General features: G+C 42.8%; 1 protein-coding gene across 1 annotated transcript in view; it reads right to left on the bottom strand.

Moving 5' to 3' along the window:
- Window positions 1-25,451, bottom strand: part of LOC309566015 (5-hydroxytryptamine receptor 3A-like) — a gene marked incomplete at both ends in the record, with an annotated part of 108,924 nt that overhangs the window by 71,064 nt on the left and 12,409 nt on the right. The window contains 2 exons of the mRNA XM_082271034.1: window positions 2,282-2,326; window positions 4,735-4,883. Coding sequence (XP_082127160.1) covers window positions 2,282-2,326; window positions 4,735-4,883 — 194 coding nt within the window. The remainder of the gene's footprint in view (window positions 1-2,281; window positions 2,327-4,734; window positions 4,884-25,451) is intronic.

Below are 25,451 nucleotides of genomic sequence, written 5' to 3' on the forward strand. Positions count from 1 at the left end.
CTTAGAAGATCCCATGGTGCTGATTGTTGGGGCAAGGTCAGATAAGTCTGGGCATTTAAAACCTTTGAGATTGACATCACCTGGTCTTCCCAGACGATGATTGAGAACAATCCATGACACTGGCAGGTCTCAGACTTGCAAAGGGGGCAGTGCATGCTATAAATTCTGCAGGGTGCCCAAACTTTTGCAGATGCCATTTTTTTGTTTTCTGTAACTTTGAAAGTGTCAATGATGGAAATAAAATCTAACTTTTGTTAACATATTATAAGAATGTCTAATCTGTAATTTGATGCCTTTTGGAGATTTTTCCATCTTTCCTTGGCTTCTTTATGCACATTAATACAAATTTTTACCTGGGGTGCCCAAACTTTCAATCCCCACTGTATATGATATGAAATGCAATCACACTATAGCCTTTAAAGTAAGTGTAAAGAGTCCTTAAAGGTATAAATATTGTATATGGTAAATGTCCACATATAAGGTGAAATCCATAAATATGAAGACAATCTTCAGTGATCCTGTGAAGAAAAAGGAAAAAAACACCAATAGTGTTTCCAACACCAAACAGGAAAATTGCAGAAGTGCTTACTAGAGATAATGGACTCTATTGCTGTTAACATAGAGTCATACAGGCATAGGCTATTAAAGGCTTGCTGGGACACCCTTGGTATCAGATTCCTCCTGCAATCTTTAAGGCGTGGAGATGATGGACTCCAATGTTGTTATCATAGAGTTACATGAACATAGGGTGATAAGACCTTGCTGAAAACAACCCTTAGTATCAGATTTCTCCTCTGGTCTTTAACCACTTTACCACTAGAGGATTTTGCTGTCTTACGTCTGGGCCACTTTTTGCGATTCGGCACTGTGCGACTTTAACTGACAATTGCCAGTAGGTCTACGTCGCCAGACGATAACAGACCACTTTGCCACAGTAGTGCTCGAGTGAGCAGACGGCAAGTGGTTAAAGTGCTCCAGAAAACAAAAATGCTCCACATAGTGTGACTGGACTTCATCTGGAGTATCCATGATACCCCAGATGAAGTCCAGTGGGACGAAACATATGTCGGGGTGGAGTGAGCTTAATTTCTAACATTGCGCCCATTTGCTACTACATGCGATTTTTATGTGAATTGCCTGTTGTGTACTTTTAAATAAAGTCATTTTTTTGGATGGTATCACACTATGTGGAGCATTTTTGTTTTTTGGAGCACTTTAAAGACTGGAGGAGGAATCTAAGGGTCGTTTTCAGCAAGGTCTTTTCATCCTATGTTCATGCGACTCTATGGTAAAAACATTGGAGTCCATCATCTCCACACCTTAAAGATTGTAGGAGGAATCTGATACCAAGGGTGTCCCATTAAGGCTTTAATATCCTATGCGTGTATGACTCTATGTTAACAGCATTAGAATCCATTATCTCTGGTAAGCGCTCCTGAAATTTTCCTGTTTGGTGTTGGAAGCACTATTGGTGTTTTTTCCTTTTTCTTCACTGGATCACTGATGGATTTCACCGTATATGTGGACATTTACCTTATACAACTTTTATACCTTTGAGGACTCTACACTTTCTTTAAAGGCTATAGTGTGTTTGCATTTCATATCATATATTTTTGCACAAGTTTGCATGCTGCACCTTCCATATGGGATGTAATATCTCATGGTTTTATTGATTTTTATATATATATAATCACGGGTTAACACATATATTGGATCCATCCAATTATTTTCACATTTGTAGCACAGCACTTTCTATGTTTTTACAGGTTTAACAAAATAGTTGTAGTGCCAGCAGCTGGGCAATTAATTTATTTTTGTTTTAGTAAGCACAGTAGTTTCCCTACTTCTATATCTTGGGCTGCAATATAAGCCCTACCCCCAAAATAAGCCCTAGTTTAAAGTGTTTGTAACATCCTAGTATCCACTCTATTACTGTTTTATACAATTTCCAATGTGTGTGTTTCTGTAATATAATTGTGCCAAATACCTTCAGTACAGCGCCGCTGGGATACTTTTCTCCCCGTGTCAGGTGATTGGTTTTGGGCATCCCAAAGCTTTTCCCAATCCCCATCCCAGTTCTTCCAAACAATAACAAACAAAAAAAAAAGACAACTGCCTGATTACTGTCTAAGTACTGTGTGAGATTTCATGCACCTGACTGAAAATACCCTGTACCTGGCTGCTTGCTCCATTAAGGGATCAGAACCTGGGTTAACAGTGGGACTATCAAAGGGGGTCTGCGCTACAGTACATTAAATTGACTTAATCCATAAGACCTTACCATGTAGAACCAGACAAAGATTGTAGCAGTTTGCATGCTCATATCCTGAAACAAATAAGATTTGATGAATGTTAAAGGAATGAAAAGTGAGTGAGATAAGAACAAAGACTGTGAATTCAATTCACGATAAGCTTTAAATGATTGTTATTTGCTGTACCAGCTATTACTTCCAGCATGGACAACTAGGGATGAAAGCAAACATACCTGGGTTCAATGTGGCCACGGATGATCTTTTTTTCGATCAGCCGGAGGGCTTATGAAAAAAAAAAAAAACGAAAACGAATTGCTTCTTCTATCCATACAGTTGATTGACATGTATTGTGACAATGGGGCTGCAGCTGCTAATTTCCAACATTTCCATTTAAAAGAAGTCAATCATTAGATCAACTTCTGTCAAACGGGGACAGCCATACATGGATAAAAATTTGGCAGGTGCCTGCTGAACCAACTGAATTTTAATACATCTGTTGCCAGCTTCAGTTCGAGGCAGGTTCAGAGAACATGACCAAAGTGCGGGCATCAAATCTGAACTCCACAGACGTTGAGGGAGTAAAATGTTAAAAAACAATAATGGACATTTTCTGGGCTAATAGACAAAGGATTGTCAAACAATTTGTACGGGGGACTGGGCAATGACCTGGGAGACCTGCACCAAAGCAAAAAAAATGTATTCAACCTACTACAGAAAAATTTACATTTACAAAGAATAATAAATGCGGATTCAATTGTCGGCACATTACAGCTTCAACCAATTTACTTCTGTTTGTAACCTGGCGGGGGTACATTTCCGGGGATTCCCTTCACTTATACTAGACCCAGATGAGGATCTGATATAGATATTAATGGAGGACCCATACAAAAAATCACTGTGGGGTTTGCCATTAAATATCTAGCAGAATCTTATTCCTAATAAGGGCCTGGTATGGATCTCAAGTAGGACTCCCCGCAAAAAAAAAAAAGAAAGAGAAAAAAGAGCATGGTGTTCCCCTCACATTTCCATACCAGACCCTTATCCAATCATGCAGACTGGCAGGTCAGGAAAGTGGGGGCATGTGCCCCTGCCCTTCGTAATAATGCCAGGCCATGTTCCCTTACATTGGGGGGGACCTTCCACGAGGGACCTCCCTGGCAAAGCACTTTGTTTCAATGAGCCCAGTGGTTGTTGGCTGCTTAACCCCCCCCCCTCCTTACCCACTCCCAATGAGGGAGAAGAGGACACTCCTGCAAGGCCATTGAAATGGCTAGAAGCCTGCAGGAAAAAAGTATGTCTGAAAACAGTATGTAATAAAAAACTAAAGAGCCTTAGCTTGTGAAGAGGTCCCCTTCCCATGAATACCTGTCCCAGTAGATATATAATTTAGATATTTTTTGTACTGACAGGCTTCAGAAATGCATTTTAGACCAAAAAGGGTGCTTGCACAGAACTTTATATGCATTGTTCTGCAGCCCAGGTGTTCTAAATCCCAGACTGTTGCAGCTTGCTGCATGCTCCTGTTTGGGCCATCAGTATGTGCAGCATAGGCAGTCTTACTAAGACAGGCAGATAAAAGGTTCTAGTATACTGAATACTGTCACCGCTCCAGGCAAAGCCATCCCCTGACAACACAGGCCCAGGCTATATTGTAATCACTGAAAACCAATAAACCCCAGAGTGCCTCTTCATTGAAATTACCCAGTGATTCCAAACTTGCAGAGTGCTTCCCGCTTCAACTTTACCCCTCACAGATCCATGCCCCCAAGATCTCTATGACTAAGCCTCGTTTTACATTTATGCGATGCGGGAAGGCTGCGAATCCGCAGCCTGTTCCCGCATCGCACACGCACCCCCGGCAGTTCACACTGCCATATGCGATACGCTGGGGGTGTCAATGTAATCTTAACGACACCCCCAGTTTGATCGCATATCGCAGTGCGATCGTGCAGTTCGCACAGGATCGGATCGCACAAGTGTGAACCGCTGTGCGATCCGATCCTGATGCGGCTGCCAAAAAGGGTCCCTGTGCGTGTTTGGTGCGGCTGCGGTGCGAATTTAGCCATACAAACTGTATGGCTAAACTCGCACCGCACAGCCGATCGCATGTAATGTCGGAGCAGTGCGCTCCGACATTACATGCGAACCCCGCACACGCACAAGTGTGAACCGGGGCTAAGTCCATGAGTGGGTAAAACACATTGGAGCAGCGTGACTTGGGAGGAGGCAAAACTGCTTCTAACTATTCATTTTCACAGTTGCTACTGAATATATTGAAATACTATTATTTCATTATTGTTAAAACAAATACAATTTACCACAACTAGAACTGTTGTATGAGCTCTTCCAAACTGGGTACCCCAACCCTAGTCCCCCCCCCCCCCCTTCAAGGGCTTTGAGATAATATTTTTTTATTGTTTGCAAAAGTAAAGTACCTTTATGAATTTGATTCAAAACACACAGAAGCTTAAGAAGATCTTACCAAATCTACGATGGTGTATAAGGTCATGTCAATGTACACTATGGATGCATTCTTCCAATTCCTCACTGGACGCACCTTTGAGGCATTTTGTAGGTTTATTGATTGTAACAGAGTTTGGTAACTACAGTCAGACTGACACCAGACTTTATCTGTGAATGTAAAAAAGCCATGTAATTTAGATCAGTGGATATCAACTTATGGGGGAAAGAGTCTCAAAAAATATTAAGAATAAGTAATGCTACAGAGGACTGTCAGAAACAGACATACATAAAAGGAACCATAAGTTGGATACCATGGATTTAGAGTGTTCCAAGGAACTTTCTGTGCAGCCCCTAGCATACTGTATAAAGAGTACCTTCGAGGACAAAAATATGGGAGCTGCCATTGCTGGTTTATTTTTAGAGTTTCAGGCACCAAGACTGTTATCTTGATCTTTGCTACGCACAGTGCCTTAAAAATGTATTCATACTCCTTGAAATGTTCCACATGTTGTCATGTTACTTACAACCAGACACATGAATGTATTTTATTGAGATTTAATGTGATAGACCAACATAAAGTGGAAGGAAAATGATAAGCAGTTTTCAAAATTTTACAAACACATATCTGAAAAGTGTGGTGTGTATTTGTATTGAGCCCCCTGTACTCTGATACCCCTAACTAAAATCTAGTGGAACCAATTGCCTTCAGAAGTTACCTAATTAGTAAATAGAGTGTGCAATTTCATCTCAGTATAAATACATCTGTTCTGTGAAACCCTCAGAGGTTTGTTAGAGAACCTTAGTGACCAAGCAGCAACATGAAGGCCAAGGAACACACCAGCAGAGTTAGATTATAAAATAATATCCCTCGTTTTGAACATCTCATGAAGCACTGTTCATTCTTTTATACGAAAATGAAAAGAGCATGGCACAACTACAAACCTACCAAGACATGGCCGTCTACCTAAACTGACAGGCTGGGCAGGGAGAGCATTAATCAGAGAAGCAGCCAAGAGGCCCATGATAACTCTGAAGGATCCACAGCTCAGGTGGGAGAATCTGTCCACAGAACAACTATTAGTCGTGCACTCCACAAATCTGGCCTTTATGGAAGAGTTGCAAGAATAAAGCCATTGTTGAAAGAAAGCCATAAGAAGTCCCGATTGCAGTTTGCGAGAAGCCATGTGGGGAACGCAGCAAAGGTTATGGAAGAAGGTGCTCTGGTCAGATGAGACCAAAATGTAATTTTTTGGCCTAAAAGCAAAATGCTATGTGTGGCGGAAAATGAACACTGCACATCACCCTAAACACACCTTCCCCACCATGAAACATGGTGGTGGCAGCATCATGTTGTGGAGATGTTTTTCCTCAGCAGGAACAGGAAAGCTGGTAGGAGTTGACGGGAAGGTGAATAGAGCCAAATACAGGGCAATCTTAGAAGAAAACCTGTCAAAAGACTTGAGACTGGGGTGGAGGTTCACCTTCCAGCAGGACAATGACCCTAAACATACAGCCAGAGCTACAATGGAATGGTTTAATTCAAAACATGTTCATGTGTTAGAATGGCCCATTTGAAGTCCAGATCTAAATCCAATTGAGAATCTGTGGCAAGACTTGAACACTGCTGTACACAGGCACTCTCCATCCAATCTGACCAGAGCATGAACTATTTTGCAAAGAAGAATGGGCAAAACTTTAACTCTAGATGTGCAAAGCTGGTAGAGACATCCCCAAAAACACTTGCAGCTGTAATTGCAGCAAAGGGTGGTTCTACAAAGGATTGACTCAGGGGGACTGTATACAAATGCACGCCACACTTTTCAGATATTTGTTTGTAAAACATTTTGAAAACCATTTATCATTTTATTTCCACTTCACAATTATGTGCCACTTTGTGTTGGTCTATCAGATAAAATCCAAATTAATCCAAATTTACACTGGGAAATTGGATGTAAAGAGTACTGTGGACTCTGGTGTAAAGGAGGGAGCAGTATGGGGGGCAGCATGATGGGAGGGGGGCAGTGGAGGGAAGTATGGGGGAACAGTGTGCCAGAAGGGGGTAGTATGATATGCGGGCAGCACGATGGGAGGAGACAGTGGAGGGCAGTACTGGAAGACAGTGTGCCAGGAGGGGTAGTATGGGGGGGCAACATGATGGGAGGGGGACAGCGTAATGGCCAGTATTGGGGGAGTGTGCCAGGAGGGGGTAGTATGGGGGGCAGCATGATGGGAGGGGACAGTATGGAGGGGAAAAAATAACAGGAGGGGGCAGTATGGGGGGGCAGCAGTGGGGGTATAGTGTGCCAAGAGGGGGCAGTAAGGGGGGAGGGCAGCACCCCCTATTGTTTTGCCACTGTGGCTGGTGCTACATCTATACCTGGCTACAGCATACCTGACAGCAGGTGGCGGAGTGATATTCAGCTGTCAGTGATGCTGTAGCTGGAACTATAGAGGTAGCATCGGAAAATGCGGCTGTCTGCCTGCTTAATCCGCGGTCAGTGACTTCACTTATAAGAGGTACACAGCCGACTAAATAATAGTCTCACTCGAAGCGCTGCCATTATCCATTAGCAGAGGTGCTGAAATAGAGATCCCACACATTCTGCCAGCAAAAAAGCCCTGGGGTGTGCCAGATGTGCCTGGGCATTAGGGTGTGCCCAGGCACACCCGGCACACCCCATGCGCACGCCTATGCCATCTATCCAAGTCATGTCCCTGACCACTGAAGTTTCAACATGCCACCACGTGGAGAGTGAAATTCCCTTCTCTGAGGACCTTTCACCCTTGAGGTCAGCCTGATGCTGATACTGTGAAAGAATCTCTGATCGAGTTTCCCCCTCCCTCCCCCCACCCTGTCATCTCTTTTTTTTTTTATATTCCACTCTTACAGAAACTACAAATTGCAGCTTTTATAAAGGTGAAAGACGATCCCTGTACAGGTCAGACCTTTTTATTATATGCTATACCTGTTCTCATTCTATGTGTGGATATTTTTCTCTATGTTCTGTTTCCTTATGACTTCACAATGCTCAGGATTTTCCCCTGAAAACGTTTTTTTTTTTTTTTTGTATTTGATTTCTTCTTTGTGGTGTTTTATACTCTGCTGAAAATCTTAAAAATCTTGAAAAATATCTTGAACAAAAATATCCCATAGCGTGCTTTATATATATAGACCACAGTTTTATTTTGGTTTTCTTTTTCTAGAAATACACTTTAAAAACAAGCCAGCAATAGCATCCAGGATCAGGGCCGGCCTTAAGTGTTCAGGCGCCCTGTGCAAGCTAATCCTGTGGAGCCCCCCCCCCCACCGTGCGCGTGACCCCCCCCCCCCCCCCCCGCACATTTTCTTGCACTTTTTTGCACTTTATTTGACTTTTCTTTAATATGATCACTAATAACTTAGCCCCCCTTACATTAGCGACCCCTCACAGAATCCCCCTTACATCAAATACCCCTTTACATTAGAGATCCCCACAGAGCCCCCCTTACATCAGAGACCCCCACACAGAGCTCCCCTTACATCAGAGACCCCCACACAGAGCCCCCCCTTACATCAAAGACCCCCTTACATTAGAGACCCCCACAGAGCCCCCCTTACATCAGAGACCCCCACACAGAGCTCCCCTTGCATCAGAGACCCCCCCACACAGAGCCCCATTACATCAGAGACCCCCACACTGAACCTCCAGGCCGCGGTCGCCGCTTACCTCCCGCTGTGCGGCCTGATCATCTGCGAGCTGTGATGGCCGCACGGCGCCCCTGTTGCCCATGGCGCCCTGTGCGGCCGCACAGCTCGCACACCCCAAAGGCCGGCCCTGTCCAGGATCTTCTATTCTCAGAGCTGCATCTGTGCATCTCTCATTTATATTATATGAAAAAACACATTACAATTTTAGTAACAGAATATTAAAAGATGATATTTAACCCAATCCTTTTATCGGCATATGGACAGAACATTAGCACTTAAAAGCACTCAAAATGAAATTTAATAAACTTTCAATTGAACAAAAAACTGCCAGCTACGTAATTGCAATAGAACTTCAGAAGGCACTTTTTATTTTTTTTTTTATTTTTTTGTAACTTAAAGCAGACCGGTACTTTTCTAATATAGGAGAAAGCAACAGGTTTGTCCCAACTTCTCCCAGCAGCTCATACTCACTACCACATACTACGTATACTTTAAATAGTAATGAGTGATAAAAGGACAGTGTAGACACTCAGGGCCGGATTTAAAGAAACTGCAGCTTCAAACATCTATGACGTGTTTCAGTTTCGCCGCGTTCAAATCAATTAACTGGCGCTGCGGCGAATTGGCGAGTAAAACAGCAATAATGAATTCCGCCGTCAGCGGGATTCACTTACGATCGCGGCTTCGCCAATTCGCAAACTTATGTCTTCCTGCTTATAGCAGTTTCACATAGCGATGTGGGCTAGTGGATTAGTGCACACATCACATGTCTGTAATTCATCTCCCTCTGCTGTAGGTTCGAGGCTTACCATCTCCACCTACTTTTTTTATTTTCTTTTTTTGTTTATATTGCTAAAATGGAACGGATTACATCATATATATTGCTAAATAATGTTACACTCAGAAGCGCTTGCAAGCTTACACCATTTTAAGTGTTTTTTTGATCTTGTCTGTGTGTCGAATCGATCTTATGAAGGAAAGTACCAAAGGCAAGTGACCAAACCCCTACCCTACTTCAGGGCAAGATGAAACCTCACAATTTTACCATGGTCTTCTTCCCACATTCCATACAATGTTTAGTTCTTTAGCTATATGTGCTTTTTAGCCTTAACACACTCCATTTTTTCCACCATACAGCTTTATTCTGCACAATAGCTAAGTGCTTTGCAACTTCACTGCAGTTCACAACGTCATGGGTTCAAATCACATCACTACACTTGGGATCTCTTTTCACTCTCATTTTTTTAAACAGTTTTTTTAAACTATCTTGAATTTGGGGGGGGAGGGGGGTGTCCTACCCAAATTTCAAGCACATCAATGGAAACAACACAATTTTGATTTTATGAGTGTGGTCCTAGTTTTATCGAGATGCAATTCTTTACATATTTACCATGGTTCTTACAATTTCTTGACCAATAAACATAGGTGTCTGATATTGGACTCTCTCCATATTTCAACAACACAGGCCCTCATAGTCCAACACTACATTTGCCTCACACCTCAACACAACACTGTCACATCCCTACTCTACATTACAACCCCTCACATCACCAGTACAAGCAGCATGCAAAGTGCAAAACTCCGGCCTTGGCAGCTTAATGGGCCATACACTAACAATTTGTCTAGACTTTTTCCTGTAGACTTAACCAAACCATATAATAGAAGCTCAAACCTCAACACTTTCAATTTGGATGCAATCAGGCAGGCCCTTGCACTACATAGAAAATGTCAATCGGAAGGATAAAGTCTTCTCTAAATCTTACAGTGTGGATGGCCCTTTTGTCTGTAGGCACCCACACAAAACAAAAAAACACATGTTCAATTCTAATGTATTTATTTATTTGAGAATGACAGCAGAAGGAGGGATGCAGCAAAAGAATATTGTCACTCTCCAGTCCGTGTGCCTTTACAGCGCCAGACCACGATCTTTGCTCCATGGCTACGGGATTCTGATGTCTTCCACAACTTCCGGCAGAGTTCAGAATCCATTCTGCACCTCTACCAGCTCATAGGGGACAGGCATGGCAAGGTTGCTGGGCAGCTTCCAAGCCACTTTCGAAGTTCCAGGGTGTTCATGTTGGTCATTGGCCATGTGCCTTACCAAATATCCACTGACCACAAAAGAAAATGAGTGGAGTCCATCAAGGTGGGTTTCTACCACCTACACCCGCAAGCAGTACCACTCCTGGAAAAATAAAACAAAGGATAAGACATTTCATTATGAAAATCACATCTTAATGCCTGTTTGCTTCATTCTGAACTTCATTTAATTTCGACATCACGAGTGAAATAACACATTTTATGCCAACTTACACAAACCAGAAATCATTAATGTAAACATTTGAATACACACCTGTGACGCCAGACAGCCCATCACCACAGGCTTCCCATGGTACGTGCCATGATTCCAAGATGTTGATGTTCTGGAAAATTACAACACCATAAGATACCAAGCAGCCGTTCATGTTATCAATAACTACACAGGTGGCATAGACACAAATAAACACCTGCCAGCTCTTCTCAGCCCTTTACACTATTCACAATACCAACATGTTTATGGTTAGAGGTGCATGTTTTTGCTCAAGTAACACAATTTTACCAATGTTGACTACACTTTATCTACAATGGCAAGTGTCATTGGCAGATGATAATCACCCTCTGTCTCCCTGTGAGTGGCACCTCTGCTAACTAGCTAATTAATACACATGCCCTATCTTGACCGGTTACAGTACTTACATGTAAAGTGGCTAGCAACCAGGGTATTCCGGGTGGCCATACCGGCAGCGGTGCTCCGCCGCCTGGGGGCCGCCGGCTGACGGACCTCTGGCTCCCTCTCCTCCGTCAGCTCCCAAGAATCATCCCGGGCAACGCACATGTTGTGCAACACGCAGCACGCCAGGATGATCTTGGAAGCCTTTGTAGGAGAGTACAGGAGTTCACCCCCAGGCCGGGCCAAGCAGAGAAACCGGGACTTGAGAAGACCTATGGTCAACTCAATGATACTCCGGCTTCTCCGCAAGGCCCTGTTGTAATTCCTCTCTGCTGGGCCCTGGGGGTACCTGATTGGAGCCATCAGCCACGTCAGCTGCGGGTAACCAGCATCCCCTGAAAAATAAGAAAAATATACATTAGTTATTCATATCATGTGACTTTAGATGACTCCTCAAAATGGGAGACAATTAGGCATTTTACTAAACAACCTGCTCGTCTGTTTGCAAAAAATCATATGAAACATCTCAACTCTGTCTAACTGCCTAAATCACTAATACAAATGGGAAAAAGGACACACAAAGTGGTGGGTTTCTCTTGCAAGTTACAACTTGGCCCCTATTCTGTTCCTATTACATTAGCCTAGGTCTTACTTCTGGAATATATCTGCAACTAGAGTGAGGAAACCAATATTGACTCACTTATGCAAAGTACTTTGGGGATATGGCAATACCATTGGAATCATTTGTAGGTTTTCTTTGGGTGGCTAGAGGACACCATTTACACATTGGTTAACCACCTTCATTGGACTCAAAGACAACTTTGCAAATCTTTCTTTTGTGAGCTGCTAAGCTGCTGATCTGGTTGTGTGTGAACAGCCTGACAACTAATAACACATCCATTTTAGGTAGGCTTTGCTTAAATCAGGGTGTACACCGATGTAGCTTATTCCTATGTCTATGTAATCTTACAGTTTATGTTGTTAAGACAAAATACTTTACCAATAAGCCACCCTTCGGGCATTTGTCCACTTTCAAACACCTCGTACAGAGTACTTGTTCTTAACATACTGGAATCATGGCACGACCCTGGGTGACCAGTGTTGACACTCATGATGCGCTGTTTGGCGTCACACACTAATTGGACGTTCACAGAGTGGTACTGCTTGCGGTTCCGGTATTCACTTTCGTGGCTCCTTGGGGGCCTAATGGCTATGTGGGTGCCATCGATTGCCCCTAGGATTTGCGGCATGTGTGCCCGCCGGTAGAAACCCAACTTGACTTCATTCCACTCATTTTCATTCTGTGGCCAGTGGATAAAATTGGGCACTATATCCACTATGGCATTAATGACCAACATGAACACCCTTGAAACTGTGGGCTGGCTAATGCCCATGATACTTCCCGAAGTGGCTTGGAAGCTGCCACGCCCTAAAATATACAAAGTGGCCAGCAATCTGGCCATGCCGGGCACCGCATGGCCGCGCTGTGTGTCCGGGTCAATTTTCTCTGCTATGAGCTGGTAGAGGTGTAGAATAGTTCCTCGCTCGAGCCGGAACTTCCTCCTGACATCAGAATCCCGCAGCTTGTCCAAATAGATCCTTGGAGCAAAAATGCGTGGCTGGCGAGGTAAGGGCACACGGACTGGAGGTGCTGCTGCTGAAGGTGCTGCTGCTGCTGCTGCTGCAGCTTCCCCACCTTCTGCTGCCTCCTGTGCCAGGGCCTCCTCAAACAAGGCACCAATAAATGCCAGCATTGCACCATCTAATGCGTCTGGGATATCGTCCTCCATTTTGAACGCGCAAATTCGCGAATGCGCAGATATATATAGAAACGGCCGCTAATTATCACACCTGTGAGCCAGCTATAAAAGGAGCACATGGCCAATATGGCTGCTGGATGTTATAGATCGATGTTTCTTATGTGCTAGCAAGACCCTGTGACCCACAACCTACATTATCTGGAGGTAAGACAATTGTATCTCTCTCTCCCAAAAAAAAGGAAGGAGACAATTTGTACTTATCTTGGGTGTGCTTAAGTTGTCTATGGTGAATCCCCTCCAACCCACAATAGCTTGGGAACCCCTCAAGTGTCTTTTAATCATTGGCAGTTGGCCCCATGTGCATGTGGTTTGGACATGTGTTTTCTCATGTTTGTTAAAGGTGTGCAGTCTAGATTTGGCATCTAAACCTGCCCCCTTACCTTCCCAGCTTCCAAAGACACCATTTTTGCTTTCCTGATAACTGTAATTTATTATGTGCACGTATGTAGGTCATGCGATTTCTCATGTATGTTTAATGTTTGCAGCCTCCTTTTGCCTATAAAGGATTACACCACCACCACCACCACCACCACTGTGTTTGTGACATTAGGTAAGTGTTTGGAGGGCCTCGTGTGATTTGTACCCCTATGCGTTTTCTTATGTGTTTTTTTTTTACATTTCTTTGCAGCCTCTTCTGCTCTTTAACACCACCACCACCACCACCACCACCACTGTGTTTGTGCCATTAGGTAAGTGTTTGGAGGGCCTCGTGTGATTTGTACCCCTATGAGTTTTCTTATGTGTTTTTTTTTTACATTTCTTTGCAGCCTCTTCTGCTCTTTGCCACCACCACCACCACCACCACCACCACCACTGTGTTTGTGCCATTAGGTAAGTGTTTGGAGGGCCTCGTGTGATTTGTACCCCTATGAGTTTTCTTATGTGTTTTTTTTTTACATTTCTTTGCAGCCTCTTCTGCTCTTTGCCACCACCACCACCACCACCACCACCACCACCACCACCACCACCACCACCACTGTGTTTGTGCCATTAGGTAAGTGTTTGGAGGGCCTCGTGTGATTTGTACCCCTATGAGTTTTCTTATGTGTTTTTTTTTTACATTTCTTTGCAGCCTCTTCTGCTCTTTGCCACCACCACCACCACCACCACCACCACCACCACTGTGTTTGTGCCATTAGGTAAGTGTTTGGAGGGCCTCGTGTGATTTGTACCCCTATGAGTTTTCTTATGTGTTTTTTTTTTACATTTCTTTGCAGCCTCTTCTGCTCTTTGCCACCACCACCACCACCACCACCACTGTGTTTGTGCCATTAGGTAAGTGTTTGGAGGGCCTCGTGTGATTTGTACCCCTATGAGTTTTCTTATGTGTTTTTTTTTTACATTTCTTTGCAGCCTCTTCTGCTCTTTGCCACCACCACCACCACCACCACCACCACCACCACCACCACCACCACTGTGTTTGTGCCATTAGGTAAGTGTTTGGAGGGCCTCGTGTGATTTGTACCCCTATGAGTTTTCTTATGTGTTTTTTTTTTTACATTTCTTTGCAGCCTCTTCTGCTCTTTGCCACCACCACCACCACCACCACCACTGTGTTTGTGCCATTAGGTAAGTGTTTGGAGGGCCTCGTGTGATTTGTACCCCTATGCGTTTTCTTATGTGTTTTTTTTGTACATTTCTTTGCAACCTCTTCTGCTTTTTTTGCCACCACCACCACCACCACCGTGTTTGTGCCATTAGGTAAGTGTTTGGAGGGCCTCGTGTGATTTGTACCCATATGCGTTTTCTTATGTGTTTTTTTTTTTTCCTTTTCTTTGCAGCCTCTTCTGCTCTTTGCCCACTACTACCACCACCACCACGACCAAGTCTGTTTGTGCCATTAGGTAAGTGTGTTCTGTAACTGTTCACTAATTATACTGTATATGAAGAGCAATCTGCAAATCCTGTTTTTTCTGTTTTCTCTTTTGTCATTTCAGATTTAGGAGTTTGGGGCTCTTTGCTGCTGCTGGACAGCCAGATTCTCTGCCCACCTCGTGCTCCCATGGCCCCACCCACTGGAAGGATGAGAAGGGCCAGGGGGGCCAGGGGGGCCAGGGGGGCCAGGGGGGCCAGGGGGGGCAGGGGGGGCAGGGTGGGCAGATCGTCTGGCTCTGGTGTGAGGGAGGCTCCAGCTGTATCCATGAGGGAGTCCACCATCCCCATCCCGGAGGAGGAAGCCGGGGGAGGTGTTAACACACCAAGTGGACAAGCTGGCTCTTCTGACAGTAGTCCTGGAGCGGGTCCGTCCACCAGAGTCAGCTTGTCCACATTAACCCGGCTTCCCCGTTTCACCCACAATCAGTGCTGTGCCCTGGTCCACGCCTATATGGCCAGATATCAGGCGATACATGGGACCAGGGCCGCGTCTTACTCAGTAACAGAGAAGAACAGATTGTGGGATGAAATCCGGGATGCTGTAAATGCACTGGGTGAAGCACCTCGCCACCGTGACAGTGTGCGGAAGAAGGTCAACGACATCTGTGGGTCCGTTCGGAAGAAGCTAATTGCATGGGCTGCGGAGGGTCTTTATGACCGTCAAGGTCGGCTGGATGAACGTGCACGAAGTTCTCTCTGGGATTATCAATTACCTTTCTTGAACATCATAGGACCCGATACCATCTTTCCCAGAGAGGACTTAGATTCGGATGCTTTGCACCGAGGTAGGATATTATCTTGGATGTCAATTGTGTGAGTTGTTTGGAAAAGATTAACTACTATCCTATGTGTGACATTAAGAGAATGTGATACTTGCCCTTCCAATTGTCCTTTTTTTGTTTTCCCCAACCTGCAATTTGTTCATCTGTAGCACGGATCTCAGCCCCTCCACAGCCCATGCAGCTTGGCGAACCAGACGGACTCACAGGTGTTGACATCAGTGCTGACCCTCCTCCTGGTAGGTCCAATATCATACTGTGCCAAACAATGTAGATGTTTTTTTTTGGCCAAGATAGCTCATATTGCTATGTCCTTTACAGAAGATCCGCAGCAGGGAACACACCCAGTGCAGCTAGGCCTGGAGGAAGGTGTTGGTATGTCTAGTCAAATAATGTTTTTTTGAATCTTATTAACCCCATTAACACACATGTTTTTTCTTAGGAAAGAGTGTTGCCTTTTAGATGTTTACCCTGCAAAACACAGTTGACAGCATTAATGGGTGCCGTCATTAGTAGGCAGACCAAGCCTTCTTAACCTTTGGGAGGGTTTAGCAAGTGTCCTATGAGCCCAGGAAAGCACTTTTGAATGTTTGGCCTCAATGCTTCATTCATGAAGCTAGGAGGGCAATCTGGCCATAATCATTACTGACTAAGGTTATGTACTAAACATGTTTTTTTTTTTTTTTTTTAAAAGAACATCAGGCCCCTCTTGACGTTGCAGCTGGAGTTGGATCAGGAGCTGGCGACGATTCTGCATCCAGTGCTGTGGTATGTGATATAAGGGAACAAGGTGCACATGTAACATTTCAATGGTAGCATTGATTTTGGACTAGATGTGGCTTACATTGTGTGTGTTAAATTAGTGCTATGACATTCTGACGATGCACCAGCACAACAAGAGTTCTATCTTGAACATCAGGGAATTATGTTATAATTTGGTGTGCCACTAATGTTCCAAAAACATCCAGGATCTTTAAAGTCCGGCCCGTCTTTGATTTTCCAGGTCCAAATTCATGGGTATCGTTTGGTTGGGTTGTCCTCTAGCCGATTGATGGCAAGATTTTAGACAACATACGTAGATGTATAAAGTCATTGGTGTAGTAACAGATTTACCAAAAGCATAAACAACCTACCACACCAGGGTTAATTGGGAACACCTTCATGTTGAATCTTTTTTGCCTTTGTCATATTAGTCCTACCAATATAATATGTACCCATTATCAGAAGTGTTGCTAGCTTGGATAATCTTACAATGAACAAGTACTCATTAGAAGCACATCAAACTTTTCAACGTTCTGCTTGGGGTGTTAAGTTGTCAAACTAATCTGAAATATTTAGTCATGATGTTTGATAATGATTTGGTCTATTTCTTCTGCTTTCAGGTAGCCTTAGATGCAGAGGGATTGTCACCTACCCAACTTCGTCCATCTATGCTGGATGTAGCCGAGAGGCTGCTTGATGAGTATCAGGTCCAAAATGAGTTAAGGAGGCGTACTCAGCAATCTACTGAGGCAGTACGTCTGCTCGGGCTCATACAGGAATCTGTAGCAACAATGGTACAGGTTCACCAGGATATGTTACAGGTTCAACAGGATATGCGTAACAGCTTGGTAAGTTTAGCAGACCAGCATCAACGGGATCGGCAAAGTGTTGACACTCAGGTGCTGGCCACACGCCAATGCCTGTTTGGATCTGAAGATGCCCCATTGGCAGAGCCCTCCCAAACATCTCACTCACCTGCCACTGCAGGTTGTGGTAGTGGGAGGGTAATGCCAGTGTTGGCCACTTGTCAGGCAGCTGGGGATGGGACAATTCCTCCTGTAGCCACTCCTAGCACTTCACACTCCGTTCGGACTCCCACACCCCTCAATGAGCAATCCTCCTGCACAACCTCAATGCGCACTGGTTCCACAGTACCCCTTCCACCTGACTACATTCCCTCCACACCTTTATCACTTCACTCCTCCCCAGGCCGTTCTTCTTTTTTGTCACCAATGCGACATGTCGTTTGCCCCCGCACCGTGGACCACAACAACCAATCAACCACCACTCCCCACACATCTTCACAACCCTTGCACCACCAGCAGCATCAAATAGCCTTGGAGCAGCAACGATCCCATCTCATGGTAATGGCACACGTTACCCAAATTCTTAGGCTGAGCACAGAGCAGATGGGACTATTGGCACAAGATCTTCAGTCTGGGACATTTCCAGGGTTCAACACCCTGCATCAGCAGCAGCCTCAGACACAAGATCTGATTCTAATGGGCCACTTTACCAGAACTCTAAGGCTAACCCCAGAGCAGATGGGACTATTGGCCCACCATTTGATGGCAGGAACCTTTCCATTGCTCACCACACTGCTTCAGTCACCACCACCACCACCAACTTAATTTCTTTTTTTTTTTTTTTTTTGGTTTTGTTAATGATTGTTACATTGGCCAATTTGTGGGGCCATTTTTTTTTTAAATTTGAGGGTGGCACAATATGATTTCTTATAGTGCTTTTTTTGGGGATGAAATAAAATTTTATGCAAAATGATTAGTTTGTGTTTGCTCTTTGGTTTTTTAGGAGTGTTGGTGGCCAAGTAATGGCCCTGGTTAATGTAGGCATTTATACACACGTGCTTCTCGATCTCCAAACATATGATTTCATGTAAATTTAGATAACTCAATGTTCACATAACGACCCAAGAAAAGGTCTCCCTTCAAATGTAGCTTCAAAACAAGTCTCAAGGCTAACATAAACCAAAGCCAACATACTAACAATTACAGACCACACCACTCAAGTAAACAAATACAACACAAAAGACATTCGATGTGTACACCAAAAAGAAAACTTGGGTAATAAAATAAATGTTTTAATAACACATGTGGGTGTCTACCAACTGTAGCGTACAAAAAATATATTACAATATATAATAGAATGAACTAAATTGCCAATGTAACATTTGTGTTGCAAAGAGCAACATACTTAAATTTAATTTAGATAAACATTTTAAACTTTTTTTATGTTTTGACATCATTTTTTGGAAGGTTTTCACAAAAACAATTCTTTTTTGTAAACATTTTTGGTTTTGTCGGTTGCCATAAAAACAACAAGGCTTATTTGTAAACATTTGTGGTTTTGTCGGTTGCCATAAAAACAACAAGGCTTTTTTGTAAACATTTTTGGTTTTGTCCGTTGCCATAAAAACAACAAGGCTTTTTTGTAAACATTTTTGGTTTTGTCCGTTGCCATAAAAACAACAAGGCTTTTTTGTAAACATTTTTGGTTTTGTCCGTTGCCATAAAAACAACAAGGCTTTTTTGTAAACATTTGTGGTTTTGTCCGTTGCCATAAAAACAACAAGGCTTTTTTGTAAACATTTTTGGTTTAGTTTGTTACCAAAAACAACAAGGCTTTTTTGTAAACATTTGTGGTTTTGTCCGTTGCCATAAAAACAACAAGGCTTTTTTGTAAACATTTTTGGTTTTGTCCGTTGCCATAAAAACAACAAGGCTTATTTGTAAACATTTTTGGTTTAGTTTGTTACCAAAAACAACAAGGCTTTTTTGTAAACATTTTTGGTTTTGTCCGTTGCCATAAAAACAACAAGGCTTATTTGTAAACATTTGTGGTTTTGTCCGTTGCCATAAAAACAACAAGGCTTATTTGTAAACATTTGTGGTTTTGTCCGTTGCCATAAAAACAACAAGGCTTTTTTGTAAACATTTTTGGTTTTGTCCGTTGCCATAAAAACAACAAGGCTTTTTTGTAAACATTTGTGGTTTTGTCCGTTGCCATAAAAACAACAAGGCTTTTTTGTAAACATTTTTGGTTTAGTTTGTTACCAAAAACAACAAGGCTTTTTTGTAAACATTTGTGGTTTTGTCCGTTGCCATAAAAACAACAAGGCTTTTTTGTAAACATTTTTGGTTTTGTCCGTTGCCATAAAAACAACAAGGCTTTTTTGTAAACATTTGTGGTTTTGTCCGTTGCCATAAAAACAACAAGGCTTTTTTGTAAACATTTTTGGTTTAGTTTGTTACCAAAAACAACAAGGCTTATTTGTAAACATTTGTGGTTTTGTCCGTTGCCATAAAAACAACAAGGCTTTTTTGTAAACATTTTTGGTTTTGTCCGTTGCCATAAAAACAACAAGGCTTTTTTGTAAACATTTGTGGTTTTGTCCGTTGCCATAAAAACAACAAGGCTTTTTTGTAAACATTTTTGGTTTAGTTTGTTACCAAAAACAACAAGGCTTATTTGTAAACATTTGTGGTTTTGTCCGTTGCCATAAAAACAACAAGGCTTTTTTGTAAACATTTTTGGTTTTGTCCGTTGCCATAAAAACAACAAGGCTTTTTTGTAAACATTTTTTTTTTGGTTGCCAAAAACAAGGCTTTTTTTTTTTTTTTTTGGTTTTTTTGGTTCCCAAAAAAAGGGTTTTTTATAAATTTTTATATTTTTTTTGGTTGCCAAAAACAAGGCTTTTTTTGTTTTTTTTTTTTTTTTGGGTCCCCAAAAAAAGGGTTTTTTATAATTTTTTATATTTTTTTTGGTTGCCAAAAACAAGGCTTTTTTTATTTTTTTTTTTTTTTTGGGTCCCCAAAAAAAGGGTTTTTTATAAATTTTTTATATTTTTTTTGGTTGCCAAAAACAAGGCTTTTTTTTTTTTTTTTTGGTTTTTTTGGGTCCCCAAAAAAAGGGTTTTTTATAAATTTTTATATTTTTTTTGGTTGCCAAAAACAAGGCTTTTTTTTTTTTTTTTTGGGTCCCCAAAAAAAGGGTTTTTTATAAATTTTTATATTTTTTTTGGTTGCCAAAAACAAGGCTTTTTTTTTTTTTTTTTTTTTTTGGGTCCCCAAAAAAAGGGTTTTTTATAATTTTTTATATTTTTTTTGGTTGCCAAAAACAAGGCTTTTTTTATTTATTTTTTTTTTTTGGGTCCCCAAAAAAAGGGTTTTTTATAATTTTTTATATTTTTTTTGGTTGCCAAAAACAAGGCTTTTTTTTTTTTTTTTTTTTTTTTGGGTCCCCAAAAAAAGGGTTTTTTATAAATTTTTTATATTTTTTTTGGTTGCCAAAAACAAGGCTTTTTTTTTTTTTTTTTTTTTTTTGGGTCCCAAAAAAAGGGTTTTTTTTTAAACTGTTTTTGATTTTTTTGTTAGATTTTTGTTTATAATGGGCAACAATTACAAATGTGACATTTCTTTGTGTTGCAACGTGCAACATAAGTAAACAAACCACAAAAAAAAAATACTAGGATCTTTTTAAAGGTGTGACATTCCTAACGAATGGCTCCTTAGGGTCTGGATCCACGCCACAAAGGTGTTCCAAATATAGAATTCGGTCTCCGCACCACCTCATATAATCCAGGAGGACCTCGTAGGTGAGGTGGGTGTGCCCTGGGTAGAAAAAAACATGACAATTAGTTTTAGGCAAAATGATCCAAACAAGGATTGTAATTAATGTGCCTCAACAAATATGCTTAGGAGTCTATTGGTTGGCTTTTATCAACACTCTGAAGCAAATATGCTAAATTGCTGTTGTAAACCTTAAACTCAAACTTTCACAGCAAATTGTTCAAAAGGTTACATAAGATGGCTTGGAATGTTAGTAGCAGTTCCACCAAAGCTAAGTAAAATGCTTTTCTGCATGTAAACACAAGCAATCATTTTGAAGAATGTAAGGTGTTTTGGGTTCAATTGGTCAACACGATACATGTGCACACATTTATCTCTATCACCATTGGAATCTGTGGAGCGTTCTCTCTCACTCTTACTGTCTATAGATTGAACCTGACACATAGTAGAGACTCACCCTTAGGAATTTTGAGGGCCAGTTCTGGACGGAGCAGATGTGTCTGCTCCCCTGATCTCCTTTCCGCCATCCCAGCTGTGTTAAGAGAGAAGAAAAAGTTTATCAACAAATGGACTCACGCTAACTGTAGGTTACGCAGTCATGAAAACGCTCTAACACCCACTCATTACCCCTCCACATTTCCCTGAAAGTTTTATTTAGACATTGATATGGTGGTGATGCAGATTTGTACAGTGCAAGCGTCATTCTTCTGGGTGAAGCTTGTAGCGTTAAGGATACGTACTCCCTGCTTTTGTGCTGATTGTGTTTTTCTGATGTTTTTGGTGCCTCAGCCCTGCCTGTTCTAAGTGTTGGAAACATATCATTTTGGGAGGGCTGCGGAAAACTAATCAGGTTAGACTTACACTCTCTAGGTTTTTGGGGACAAGAGAAATAACAATCCTCCTTTTTACATGGCCCCTGTACACACCTCTAGGCACCTCCCTCCTGTTGTTTGACCCCACAGCAGGCAGCTTGCTATGGAGGCACATGAGATGAAGCCAAGCACCCTGTGCCTGTTCAGGCACTAGGCTGTGAGCCAGCCTTGCCCCCCTCCCTTCCAATGGTCTCAATGATTAGGAGTGACAGCATCAGGAGGCAATATTGGCATGCTGTCACCTCAGTTAAGGAGGAGGGGGAGTCTGTTCCAGACAAGTATTAGTGCAAAAATTTGGACCGTAAAAAATGGTCCCAGTAAGTCTTAGGGGGAATATGCACACCTATCACTTGGAATACTAATGCATAGAATGCATTCACATAAAGAACCCGCTGCCTTTAGAACAACTTGAAGCCTGAGCGGGGACATACACAGTTAGCATTTCTCCACTTACTAAGTAGACACATTACTGGAAAAGCACACAACTTACCATCATCAGGTTTTTTTGGGGCCCCTGAAGTGGATGGCGTGGCTGGCTCTGGAGAAACTGCACAAAAAGAACACAAATTGTGAACTGGAATGTGGTACATTACCGAGGAAGAGTATTTATGAAAGATTGACAAACACACATTTTCAGTGTTGACTAAATCAGGACATGATTAAATTACAATGTCCCCTAAAAATTTACAAGTACAAAGCACACCATTTCCAATGTAGAGAAACTAACACCAATTTAGAATAGGGTGGCTTGAGATAACTTACAAAAGATAACATGTCCTGTAAAGCTCCCCAAAACCACCTTTCAAACATGAAGGTTAAGCAAGAGTGTTTCATGACCAACCTTCCTGTCACATATAGCAAAACTACACTTGCTTTGACTCCAACTTAGATTATCCTAGATACACATCATCCTAGCACACACAATTCATGTGAGAATCTAATTTTAGGTACTTACAGACTAGTTCAGGGGAGCCTGGAGTGGGGGAGGATGGGGGAGACCCTACATGGGGGGATGGTGTCCCTTCATGGGGGGATGGCGTTGTATCTCCTAGAAACACAAAGACACAAATACAATCCTTGAACAAAAGCTATTTGATAAAGGCACACAGAAAGTAGTCTGGAAACATTGAAGGTAGTAGTTACAGTGGACTGGGTAAGCAGTGGCCCCTCTTCCCCAGTCCTCCACAACAAACATCCTCAATGTCAGCTGCTACAAAACCCCAATGTCAAAATATATATATTACAGCCCTTATATTTACCAGGACACATTGAACACACAAACACATGTAGAATACTTACTTCCCCTTTGAGGAGAGCCCAGGTCCTCATCCGAGTCGGACCAATTGGCCTCTTCTTGGCCAACAGTTTGTTCCTGGCCCGGATCCAGGCGACTCGGCCCTGCCTGAGGCTCCTCTCTTGCTGAAGTTACATCAACCACAAAAGAAAACAAAACAAACAATCATTCCTCCAAGTTCGACCTAATACACAACACACCAGCACATCCACATTACTTACAGGGGGCCTGAGAAGGCTGAGCCGCAACATCCTGATCACTGGTTTCTAAAATAAAAGAAAAACATTATATATTATTTATGGACACAAATAGGCAGTAACCTCTCATCATGCTAGCACCATACTCAATGCCCCTACAATTCAGAACATAGAAGTGCACTTACACCAATGAGATGCATTGACCATGTTTTAAAACAGGAGGGCACCATGCAAATTAAGCGGGCGCCTAAGGCCTCGCACCTACAGGGGCCTTGCGGCCAGTGGCGGAGCACCAACATTTCGAAGGGCGCAGTCAGGGAAATCTCCCAAGTAAAAGATTGCTTTCAATCCTCGGATCAAAAAGTTGCAGCAGTGTGCTGCAGTCCCTTCACTGCGTCTGCCAGGTGTCTGTTGTCCGCTGACACTTACTCCTCCTTCTCTGCCTGGGGATTGGCCGTCTGATCATGTTATCCTAAGATGTGGAGGAATCGGTAGGTGTGTACCTGCACCAGTAGGAAGTGACTGGCCGGTCAACTCACTCTGCTATCATCAGTTGTTGCTCTGGGAGGAGAGCTCCGCCCTGGACCCGGAACATACAGGTAACCAGGCCCAGACTTGATATTTTGCAGGCTGGTCATAGATTTGTTGTGTCCACTATGCAAAGTGGTTGAGTAGCCCCAGGGAAGTTGGAAGAGTCTGAAAATGGTTGGTGGAGGAGGAGGAGAAGAAGGCCCTGGGTGGCTGGGGGACAAGGAGAGGGCCCCTGGGGGTTTTCTAGAGGAGGAAAGATCCACAATGACGCCAGAGTCAATTGCCAAGGAAGAGAGTGGAGCTGAGCAAGTCCTGCCTATCTGACATGAAAGCCAAACATGGTGTAGATGGAGCCCTTTGCCCTACACAATGACAGCACCAGAGGTGGAAGGTGAGTGGTAGCGGGTCTTTGACATTATAGAGCATATGGACTCTGTCCATTATTGGTAGTTTTGTTTGGAGTTGTCCTTTAGATGTTTAACTGTGTTGTTTTTGACCCGAGCTGTGAGGGACTGAGGTATGACAGCCCACTATGCTGAGACTTATAGTGCCCTAGAATGTTGAGGACTGAGGAATCCTTAGTCCCTAACAGAGGGCACTACAAGTCTTAGCATAGCAGGCAGTATTTCCTCATTCCCCTACAGAGAGGATTACAAGTCCAAGCAGGTAGCCTTCTGCAGTGGGACTTGTTGTGCCCTTGACTGTGGTGGACTGAGGAAGGGAAGTGTAAGAGGGTCTCTGTAAGCTCAGATGTATGGGGGAGCTTTGGGGAACACAGAGTTCCCTTTTACACCAGAGTCCCCAGCTTCCCCCCTCAAATAATGGTTCCCAAACTCTCCTTATATCAGAGTCTTCACACTTCCCTCTTACAGTGTAGTAAGTCTGGAGACTCCGATGTAAAGGGGGCTCTGTAAAATGTGATTAGAGATTAGAAATTTCTAACATTTTTATTTTCTACTTACGATCCACAATTTTCAGCTGCTCAAATGGCTCGCTGCCTCTGACTGCATATTGGAGTGTGGCCGTCCTCCTCCTCCCCTTCTTCACCAAAAGCACAAGAGGGTGCCGTCCGTCCGCTTTGGCTAGAAGCAGAAGAAAAAAAAAAACATAAAAAATACGAATGTACATAGTAGTATTAAAGGTTGTGAAGAGACACTTGATGGAGGTAGGAAAGGTAGGAGCGAGAGGGAGGGGGGGGGGGGGGGGGTGTTGGTATTAGTGTTGTTGCATAGCTAAACACATGTCCACCTACCCAAAAAATTGTAACCTATCTGGTCACATGTAATGTATATTTTTACTTACCGGAGATTTGCTCCACAGCCTTTAGCAGGAGCCTGGGTGAGCGCCTTTTGGCATCACTCCAGGCCCGCTGCAGATCCACTATATCAGCCTGGAACTGAAATCTCCGCTGCAGCCTCATCCGGAGACGACACATCATCTTGTGCTTTTGGTGAAGATGCGTATAAACTTTATCATACCCCCAGAGGAGGAGGAGCTGTGGAAAGAGCAGTGTATGTTTGAGTCCAAGTATGTCCAAAATAGTACAGTCTTCAAATAACATGCTAGGTCGTCTTTGAGATATTGTAGAACAAAGAATTCCATTTCTGGTGATACATATACAT

This window comes from Pelophylax lessonae (genome assembly GCF_965119305.1).
Source record: "Pelophylax lessonae genome assembly, chromosome: 10".
In the NCBI taxonomy this organism is placed as follows: domain Eukaryota; kingdom Metazoa; phylum Chordata; class Amphibia; order Anura; family Ranidae; genus Pelophylax; species Pelophylax lessonae.